Here is an 11,670-nt window from a genome sequence, read left to right as displayed (position 1 = left end):
CATTTATGTATACATTTGTCTATATCTATCTCGATTCGTTTTGGCTGTTACAAACAACCGTTATGTGAACAAAATTAATATACCCTTGTGCACAAGTGCGCTCGGGTATAAAAATAATTCACCGTTAAAAGACGTCGATATGTATTTTTGATTTTACATTTATTATTTTTTTTCAGATACATGGCAACTCTACCGAAAAGTAAAGCTGTTTAAAGATAATTCTTATTTTAATCAACGATCTTCTCTCTACTACTTTTCATACAATAATTTTCAGAGAGGTGATAACCCTAATTAAAAATAACGTTATTCTTCTTAAAAATTTTAAGAATGAATAAATTTACTAAACTTTCTTTCAAATATGTGGTAACTTTACTTGCAAATAGTGCCGTTAAGAAATAGTTTAGCATTGAAAACGCTTTTCGCTTTTCTCCTTTTTGTAAAAATAATTTGTAGTATTCTAGTAATTTGGCAACCTCAGTTAAAAAGAATGCTGTTCAAAAGTAGCTTATCGTTTAAACGTCGATACATTCCTTGAATATCACTTTTCGGGCCAAACAAGTTTCGTTTAGTAAACTTTTTTTTTGACATGTGGCAACCCTAGCTAGTACATATGTCGCTTTTAAATGTTGCAGAACTCTTGATTTTTTGTTTAAATGAAAAAAGAAGTTCTCAATTATCTGGAACTAGTTTGCTAATAAAGAAAAATATAACTCCTTGGTGGCTGATTTGGAATAATTGAAAAAAACTTATTTTAGGAAAATTGCAGCAAATTTCAATTTGAGCTACATATATGTATACATTTTCTGATTGCAATATTTGTGGCAGTTATTTTAAAATTGAAACATACACACACACACACTACCGAAAGCAATTACATTTTCATTCTATAATTTTCCACAGTTCCTTGAATGCTATACAATTTACCGTAAAGCGATTTCAAGACGATGGATGCTCAAACATAATGACCTCCGTTGCAAAGTTACCAAATTGCAATTGTAAGTATTTGCTGGCACGTTAAGCATTTGGGTGTGGTAGCAGCAACTAAGATGCTTTGCGGTTAACAGACAATGTTGGGCTTGATAATAACCACAAAAACAACTTAAGAAGCAATCAAAACTAATTGATAATAAGCGGGAAGCACTATTACTTATGTTTAATAATACATATGTATATACATATGTATATGTAAGTGCATACGAGTACATATGTACGTATGTGAGTTAGTTTGTTGCTAAGTAATTGCAAGATTTAATATCATTGTTGATTTCAGAGTATTTATGACAATTGATGTATATACCGATATTACTCATACGCCTAGGCGAACAGAAGTGTCTTACGTGCAATTAAGGCTATCAGCTATTAATGTGTTATATATTTTATGATGACATAGGTAAAAGGAGAGATATGAAATATAACAAATTAATTTTTCATAATACATAAACAGAAAAGGTTGGATCCTATAATCAGTCTTCTTAAGCTTGAACATTTAGAATATTTTTTGCGGTTTATGAAGAGTGTTGCCACCTGGTGAAAATGTTAAATTCAAGTTAGTTAAAATGTTAAATGAATTGTTAAAATATAGGAACCGATTGAAATGTGTTTAATTAGGCTTTATTTCTGTACTAAACTAAAGGGGGTTGCCACATGTTTAAAAAAACCAATTCGACTAAATTCATCAGTTAATTGAAATATGTATCACAAAGTCAGATGATGACGATTTAAGAAATTTTACTTTGAAAATACTTTTGAAGAGGGTTGCCACATGTTGGAAGAGTTGAATTTAGTTCACTTACATTTATACAAGTTATATGAAGTAACAAAATATGGGTGTCACACGAGATCTTTAGTTTGAACATTTAAAATAGTTTTGAGGTGCTTGAAGAGGGTTGCCACATGTTAAAAAAGTTAAGTTCAAATAATTTGATAATTTAAATTAATTATTACAAGATGCGTATCAATCGAAATGAGTTTGAAAAAGCTTTATTTCTGAACTAAGCTAGAAGGGTTGCCACATGTTTAGAAAATCAGATTCAATTTAAGTTAAAGTAATTTTAATAATAAAATTAATTTGGCTGTCCGACGAAATAGGTTTAAGAAGGTATTAGTTTGAAAAGTTTTTGAAGAGAGTTGCCACCTCTTATAAGGTGGATTTAATTTGACTATGCATGAAGTTACATGAAATATTAAAATATGGGAGGAGGACGAAAGANGACGAAAGATTTTTTTTTTTTTTTTTTGAACATTTAGAATATTTAAGAGTCATTTGAAGAGAGTTGCCACCAGTTTAAATTCAAATAATGTAATAAGTTAAATGACTTATTCAGATATGAGGATCAATCGAAGAATAAGATTAAGAAATAGATTTAGACAAAGATTAAGATTACGATTGAAATTGTCAAGAAGATTAAGATTAGGATTAAGATTGAGATTAAGATTAAGATTAAGATTAAGATTAAGATTGAAATTAAGACACACAACTTTTCGTTTTTTTTTTTGAGTAGCTTAAATATTACTCATACGCCTAGTCGTCACAGCAAATGAACTTTGTAAGTACCACTTTTTTCAAATGTTCCAAAGACCGTTCAATATTAATTACTTTTGCAAATTTAAGGGAAACTAATTTCTTCATTTCCCCTAAACTACCTGCCGAACTTTGTAGCTGTCAAAAGCAGATACGAAGCTTCAGAAAATGTTTAAAAGGAGAAAGCAAGCGTAAAAAAATAAAACCAACCAGTTATTTTTCGTCACGGCAACAAAGCTCGATGGACGAAAAAAAGCAATATAATTATTTGATCGGGCAAAAGCGAAAAAATAATTACGATTGAAGATGAAGTCGAAACTTCCAAAGCTGTCATGCTTCAGTGCGAATAGGAAAATGAAATTGCAAACGAATTGCCAAAAAAAATACTAATTTCGTTATAGAGAAGGAAAGCAAAGTGAATGTAAAAAAAAAAAGATTCGTCAGCAGCATTGCGCGCACATACGAAAAAGCATATGACAGCCGCATACGCACGCACGCGGCTACATAAGAATTTACATATAGAATAACTCAAGAAGGCAATGAACTCCTGTGGGAATCTACACCAGGTGCTCACTCTTGCAAGGCTGGCAGACGAGAGTATACATACATACATATATAAGTATGTAGTGGGCATAAAAATCGAACAGCCAAAGCAAGGGCACAAGCACACACGCCAATCAATCAATCTATCAATCAATTGAGCGGAAAGCCGGATGAAGATAATAAAATTCCAGCAAAGGCAAACAGCCACAGCAACTCGCAGAAAAAAAAAATAGTAGCCGCAGCTCTGTGCTAAGTAAATACAGTGCGGAATGAAAGAATGGGTGCGCTCAAGCAATCAGATTATTGGAAAAGTTCATAGGCAGCACTAACACTTCCCGTAGACATGGATTGTAAATGAGTTGGTGTGAAATTTTTTCAATTGACTGGATACGGAGATATGCATATGTTAGGCCCGAAATGCGTTGATAAATTAATGATGAGATTGACTTAGTGGCAAGGCCACCACTTGTAGCGCATACACATTTTGGCTTTAGTAGTACTCGTATTATCCTGTGCGTGGGCGAGTTGAGTGAAGAGTGATTACGCGACTGATTTGCGGTAAGCGGTTAAGCGGATTAACAGTTTGCAAAGTTAAGTAAGTAAACATGTGTATGCCAAGTCAAAGCACTCATTTGTGGTTTTAGGAATGCCTTAGTTTAGCATGCGCTGTATATATGAGCGCTTGCCTTAAATTATTGTGGTAGTTAGTATGGAGCTGCATGATTGATTGGGGGTACTCATCTTTGAGCGGCTTTACAATACTTTCGTATAAATTTCTCTGTGGTTATTTATAAAAGAGTTTTTAGACTATGCGCAAAATGGAAATCGAGTAGTTCGAAGATGTGAAGAGGCAAGTTAGGAGCCTCCGCATACCTCTGTGAGGAGGCGGACGTCACCTCAGCAAACAATCACAACGTAAATGCCCTGTATCTTTAGAAAAAATTTACTCGAACTCTGCTTGCTCATTGCAAAATGGAACTCTTGCTGACAATGCCCAGTAATGTTAATGGCGCCTGGAGAAATCCTAGCGGCAGCTGGTATGATTGGAAGCAATAAAGCCCCCCGTCCTGACGGCACATCAAATGTAGCACTGAAAATTGCTGTTCAAGAAGATGAGCTGTTGTTCGCTCGAGTTATGAGAAGTTGTTTACTGCAAGGCTGCTTCGAATATAGGTGGAAAGTGCAGAAACTGGTGCTGCTACCGAAACGGCAGGTATCCTACCGCCCTATTGGCATTTTAGATACCATGGGAAATATTCTCCAGAGGATCATCCACAATCTCTTACTCTGTTTTACCTCAAGTCACAGCGGGCAGTTGCAACTACATTTTGGGTCTCGTAAGAAGGGTTCTGCGATAGCGGCAATAAAGAAAGCGGTTTCTATTGAGACGAATGCAATCGTAGGCCAGCGTTGGATAGTCGGAAAGTCGGAAATAAAAACTGCTGAGCAATAGTGACGCTTGACTTCTAAAACCCTCTTCCCTCCGCAGGCTGGGAGCAGATACTCAAAGATTTTACAAGTTTAGGTGCGCCATCGTATCTCTATAATACTTCGAAGCTGGGAGAGTGCTAAAACTGCAACAAGGTTCAACAAGACATTCGGTGATCCTAGTGCTCACACAACCCCCCGAATCAATACCTAACAACACTGACGGGGTTGTTAAGGCTTCACCTTCTCCATCTCCATATTTAAAACTTCTGGGAATGCCTGCAGCATTAGTCTGCCATCATTTGGTGAATAGATTATATATTGAAAGGCTTCTTGCTTATATTTGAACATTCGATTCGCAGGATCAAAAATACATTTTCAAGCTCAAGTAAGCGTAAATTCTTGCTGTCTGCATAAGTAAATGAAAGAACAAATTGATACACAACACATATAAATGCATACGTATATACATTAGGGTAGTCCAAAAATGAATGTGAAAAAGTAAGGTCAGAATTTTTATGCTCTCACCCCCTCGGATTTTTCTACACCGAAAAAATACGCTTATTTTTTTTATTTTGAAATCAAAAAATAGTTAGAGATCGCTAAAAACGCTTTATTTGGAAAAAACAACTTTTCGTGGAAACGGTATGAAGTTCTTGAAAATCAATATTTTTCGATCGGAAAACTCCGTTTCTCTTCAGAAGGCTCCCAATCATAATACGCAATTGTTTACTTACCCATTTTTTCAAAGTAACTAAAATTATATATAGTAGGTTCGCCCAAAAGCCCCCAGAAAATTTCTAAAAATGCAATGGGTGGATGAATAAAAAAACTTTAGTATTAAAAAATGGTCAAATAAACGATTGGTTACTGTTATTGGAGGTCTCATGAAGAGAACCAGAGCTTTCCGAACGAAGAATATTGATTTTCAAGACTTCCATACCATTTCTACGAAAAGTTGTTTTTTTTCCATATAAAATACATGGAAAACTTTGAGCGCTTTGAGCGACCTCTAAATAATTTTTGTATTTCAAAATAAAAAATTGGGGTATATTTTTTCGATATAGCACAATCCTAAGGGGTGAGAATATCAAAAATCCGATTATACTTATTTTGGATCACCCTAATGTACATACAAACATTCACTATTCCGCCTATTCATGCTTCGACTGTTTGCTTTGCAAGTATTGCATAGTTCGTGTTGGCAAAAGCATAACTTTCACAAAAATTAATTTCAAGGTTCACCAGGTTTCTATCCGCTTTCAATCGATTATGGCATTATTACAATAACTACTTTGTTGTCGGTGAAAATTCACACACATACACATGCAAGCATTAGTTGGTTTTTCGTGAGAAATTTCTCTTTTGTTAAGTCAATGACAAAAGCTGAGCTTTTGAGTTAAAATATGTATGTATGTATGTATGGGTGCAGCGCAATACTTTAGATTATGACAAACTATTTGTAGAGTCAGATTCTCTTTCCTTTGGACCTAAATGATGAAGTTTTGCCTTTGTTTCTTAAGTGACTGCACGTCTTATAAGACTTATAAGAATGCCTTAGCAGCTATTGATTTTGCACTTGACCAATTTTATGCCGCTTATTTATTATTACTAAATACAGAAGGACATTTCTCCGCGACTAAAATACTTTTACATGCATACATATGTATGTACTATGTTTGTATGTGTAATTTTTCAATATTGATTCACTCATGTGTTCATTTTATAATAGCTGTGATGCAATAAAGTGTAGGGATTACATCCTTTATCCTCAACTTAACTTCCATTGATTACACACATGCAAGGAGTTAACAAAAATAAGAAGTGCAAATATTTAAATAGTTAAATGCATACTACAAGCATATATACATATTTGCATGTGTGAAAAATTATGCTAAAAATTGTGAGTTCTGAGCTTTTAAAAGACATGCAATATATGTAGTTACAGTGACTCAACCAAGTGACCACGTGTTGATTTTTTTTTTTTAATATTCATTATGTTTTTCGAGTTACATTTTTTTATTTCTGAAAAAAAAAATTTGTCCAAGCTTTAACTAAAACCATATAAGTCACAGTTTAAAATTTGATACAAAATTTAGGAAAATTCAACAAATTTTCATACAAATTTTAACTGTTTAATCGGAGTCTTTAGATCATTTTAGGGTAAGCATTTTTATAGCCCATACAAATTAAGTCTAATAAAGTGCGGGTTTCTAACGGCTAGAAAATCCCGTTCATTTTTGAGAATTTTTGTTTTGGTGTAGGATTTTTGCACTTTTTTCGATATAAGCCTGAAGCGATTTTTAAACTGGTTGAAACGGTATATTTATTAAAAAATAAAAAATAAAAAAATTATCTCGAACAACTTTAGGAATATTAAAAAAAATCAAGGACACTTGTTTGAATCACTGTATATATGTTATACGGGTATGTAGCAATTTATTTCCCACGTGTTTTTGTATTTATTCCGAATTTTTCGATATCATGAGATTTGATAAAAATTTTGTATTTGTAAATCGTTTTCTTGTTTTTTCGACTTTTTCATTTTTGTTAAAGAAAATGGTTTCATGTCCACTTTGGCAGTGCAAAGGATCTGGAGGCATTTTATAGCTTCCCAAGGGAGTTTAGCCAAAAAAGTATCAGTAGTTCGAGTGAGGTTTCAGCACCCATGAATCAAAGAGTAATTTACCTGGACCCTGTCCGTGTTCCGACATGAAACCTTCTTAGTAAATTTAATTTTGCTATCAGAGCCAGAAAGAATACTTTGTGCCTCTAAACGAGGCGATATGCTCCTGCCTAGGCTAGGTAAGTTAGGTTCAAGTGTCTGCTGGTTAGCTTGCAGGTGTGCCTATGAAATGGGGTCTGTAATAACACAGAGATCACGAAAACCCCTCTTTCAACCAGTGTATCAGCAAATCTGAGGAGCTGTCATATGTTCAACCTTGCCGCTGTGTTTAGATCGTTTAAAAATCCTGTTCGGGGTATTCATATAGTAAGTGCCTGGCACTTTTCGATTCTTCTTCAACATAGAAGATGCAAAATAAAACGCGCATACCTCAATACTCCAGATTTTGAGGGTGGACGAGTCAAAAGGAACCTCACATTCGGATTCAGCGGGTCGAAATATATGTCGGAGGGTGGCTCTGGGAATGAATGAATATTTGGGCGGCATTTCGACCAATGCATTGAGTATCTACCCTGGTGTTGTATGAAAAAACCTGTGCTAAAAAATAAAGGTACCCACGAAAATTTCAAAATTAAAAACAAAATGCAGGGTTGCTACGGGGTTTGAAAGAATTGAGTATAAAAAAATTCATTGAAAGAATTCAATAAAGTATTGAATTTGACCAATTATAACTCAGCGAAGAATAAGTTTTAATAACATGTCGAATTTATCAGATTTTACGTAAAAATTTTGCCGAATTTTTGCGCTTAAATTTAAATTTTTCTAAACTTGATAGAGACCCATAAAAATTAGCTTAAAATTTTGAAACTTTCATGGAGGTCTTTACACTTTTATAAAACTTAGATGTTGATATTTTAAGTACCATCCTAATGTATGTATGTATAGGCATATATTCTTGTACATATGTATTGAAAAACTAAAGCTTAAATTAAAAACTTCATTATGTAACGCGCAACTGTCTGTGTTTTTTTGGAATCTGTACATTGTATTTTAAGAGTATACTTTGTAAGAAAAAAACTCGAATTTTAACAATGCAAATCTTCGATCGAAAACTATTGAAACAGCAACAAATATTTTGCAACGGAACAGCACAAATGAACACAATTTTTTATCAAAAAGAAATAAACGAACGTACTCTTACCATTTTTCAATAATTGTTGTTGCTGAGTACTCTGAGAATGAAGATCCTATGTAGTAACGTATTACGGTTTTCTGTGTTAAATGTTTAGGTGGAGTTCACAATATTTTTTTGCTTTTCAAAAATAGCGCGCTAATTGAAAATTGATTTAGATCTTTTTTTCTGCTATTTATCAGCTATCGATTAGATGTGCATACATTGTTCGTTAGTGTTTTTTTATGTTTAGTTATCGCTTCCACTATACAAAATGCATGTTGTTCAATTTATGATCTGTGTAATGTACATAAATATGTTAGGTACTGTGTGTGTGTGTTTCGTGGTGTGGTGTTGGTTTGATTATAGTGATTTACAACACAGACGAAATTTCAGCAAAATAATAATTTCTGGTGCAGCAAAGTAAACACTTTTTCGTTCCACAAACTACATATTTACTTCGTACATTCAGGTAAGTCATTCTTAGTTTAGCTGGAAGATTTGTGATTTAAAATTTGTTGCTTTACTTTTTACAAATTTTTTTATTTAGCACTCGTTTAGTTATTTATTTAATTAATTATTTGTAGAGCTTGTTGTTTTATTAAATAAGTAGCAGTTTACTTTTTTTTCTTTTTTTGTTTAAGATGTACGCATTCATTTCGTGCGTGTCCAAGTGTAGGGCGTGTCTAAGCTTTGATAATGCGACACCGATATTGATGCTATATAAAGTTAGGGATAAATTGGCAATAAAATTGGCAAATAAGAAAGAGCAGGATAAGAGGTAAGAGAGAGCGTGTGTTAGGTAGTGAGCGCATAGTTGAATAGTGCGTGAAGGCAAGCGAGCAAGAGTGATAGAGGAATGTTAGCGGCAAAGAGAGAGAGAGAGAGAAAATAAAAGCATAAAACGGTTAGTGGAGAGATATTAGCGTTAAACGTAAAATCGGAAAATATACGATAGTTGGAATTAAAGTAAAATTCGAAGGTAAATATTAGAGTTTTAAGAAAATCAAAAGAGAAAGAAATGCGATAAGAAAAATTTTAGTCAAAGTTAAAAATTTTGTAAGACAAAACTATTTTTCGATCATCACATCGAAATCACTAAAATTAGTAAGCTTTTCTCTTCGCTTACACACATAAGCTCTGAGGGAATTGAGAGCGCACTTTTTAAGCTGTAGTTTTTTTTTTTGTTGAAATTTCTAAAACTCCAATGAAACAAAAAAATAAAAAAAAATAAATCCAGGCAGTGCTTTAACGGATTCATTTGTTTTGAAAACGCAGTTGGCGTGATAGAACTTTTTTGTGCTTTAAAAAGATAATAGAAAGCTTTATACTCCTTCAAACCTAAATATGTGCCGAGCATTCATAGTTAAAAAGCTTTTCTTCGTGCAATCAGTCACGGTAAAACCTTTCGCGCCGTAGAAGCGTTTGAAAGCTTTCTGTAGATTTTATTTGGGAGCGCACAAGATACTATTTATATAACTGTTATTTGTTGTCGCTGGCATATATAAATTAAAATAATTTGACTATGTAATTTTTAGGCCTTTCCCACTCTATGCGCTCATATAAAATGTGTAAAAAGCTTTAAGAAGCTTTACATGCGAGCTTTATTCTAGTAGTTTCTGCGCTAAATATATGTACTTTCGAAAAACTTCACATGCAGTGCTTGAATAAAGCTCAGTACCGCTCTCAATTCGCTCACTTAAATTTACGTCTCACACATAGACATACATAAATATTATGCAATCCCCAAATTCCAAAAAAAAAAACACTTACGTCTCGATCCCGCTCGCTTTTGTTGCTCTGTGCCCAAACTCATTGCGCGTCCCAGCTCACCGCGCACCGCTTTCAACGATTTCAATATCTCATCAGGATCGCGACGCGCCACCGACGAACGACGTCTACCCACATAATATGAGGCTGGTGGCGTGGCCATTGCATCTTCTTCGCGTATCTTATCGGGATCTTGAAACGACGACCGTCGCGAACCCGGCAACGACCGCGAAAAATCTTTACCCAATTGATACACCTCAACCTCGAGCGTCTCCGACTGCGAGGAACCACGCCGTGAGCCAGCCACCCAAGCGGTGTCGGGATGCAGTAGTGATGTACCATCGCCGATCGAATCGACATCGTCCGATATGGAACGTTGCATATTGTAATCGCGTCGCAATAGACGCGTTACATCACCGCCCGGACAGCCGGCGGCAATGGAACCGCGCGGTGAGACGCTCGGCGATTTGGACATGCTGATGCCGCGCAGCCCCTTCGGATCGTCCAGTCGACACCATATGGCGCGATCGTCGATAAAAGCCTGCTGCAGCTCAATATTACATTCGCCCAGAAATATGGACTCTGTATGCGGCACTAAATCCCACAACTGTATGTCAATGTAGCGATCCATGAGGCTGTCGGCATTCACGTGCTGAAAGCTGAGTGTCGCATTCCAAATGGGATTTTGTGTGGGATGCGAAACTTCGGTTTGTTGAACGCTGCCATCGCCGCTGTTGGAGGAGTGAAAGAGAAATCCATGTTGATTAATAAATTCTAAATGTAAAATGAGAAGGGTGTGGGGCTAAAGGGGACGAAGAAGTAACTTTTTATGTAAGCATAATTTTTGTTAGAGAAATTTGTTAATATGAGCAAAACCTGGTACGAGTAGGTGAGTGGCTTCATTGAGTGAGTTTTGAAATAGATACGATCTATGGAGTCAAAAGTAAGGGAGTGTATTTGCGATGATTGAGTAAATTCGGGATCTAAGGCGAGGAGTTTTTGAAACAAATTTATTGAAACTTAAGAACCTGGAGTCCGCGTTCCTTATTTTTAAAAGCCTTTGAGCTATTAAATAAGCAAGTGATTAGTAAAAAAGTAGGTGATTTGAGTCATCCATTTTTGGTAATTGAGTCTTTTTTGAGTGAGTATTTTATAGAGTGAGTTTTTTTTTGGTTATTTTTTTTTTGGACTAGGCTTATATGTAAATACTCTGATTAGGAGTAAATAAAATGTTATACTACTATGTGGAACTGAAACCAGGAATGAGTGAGTTGACGAAGGGGTTATAGGTCTTTAATTGATTAAAAAAAACCCAAAAAACAGATGAAGTGATTGAAATTGAAAAAACTGGGGTTTTCATTGTCTGAGGTCTTGAGCAGTGCTCGTGTAAGGAAATGAAGAATAAAACAAAGGAAATAAAAAATGTGGAACTAATTGATAGTTCACAGTTAAGCGATGGATGACAATTGAATGGATGAAACCAGAAATGAGTGAGCTTTGAGTTTTTTCTATTAAGTAAGGAAAAAAAGACAGAAAGAAGTATACCAATAATGGGTAGCTTTGAAGTTCACAGTTAGACAAGTGGAACTGAAAATTGGCAAATTTTGAGAT

At 34.8% G+C, this 11,670-nt stretch overlaps 1 protein-coding gene across 1 annotated transcript in view; it reads right to left on the bottom strand.

Annotated features, from left to right (window-relative positions):
* Nucleotides 1-11,670, bottom strand: part of LOC108367662 (regulating synaptic membrane exocytosis protein 2-like) — a 47,655-nt gene that overhangs the window by 8,578 nt on the left and 27,407 nt on the right. Inside the window, exon 5 of the mRNA XM_017622332.1 lies at nt 10,063-10,861. Coding sequence (XP_017477821.1) covers nt 10,063-10,861 — 799 coding nt within the window. The remainder of the gene's footprint in view (nt 1-10,062; nt 10,862-11,670) is intronic.

Source organism: Rhagoletis zephyria, unplaced genomic scaffold (genome assembly GCF_001687245.7).
Source record: "Rhagoletis zephyria isolate East Lansing unplaced genomic scaffold, Rhagoletis_zephyria_1.1 Rzeph_scaffold_02761, whole genome shotgun sequence".
Taxonomy (NCBI): Eukaryota; Metazoa; Arthropoda; class Insecta; order Diptera; family Tephritidae; genus Rhagoletis; species Rhagoletis zephyria.
This window is presented reverse-complemented; position numbering and strand designations above follow the sequence as displayed.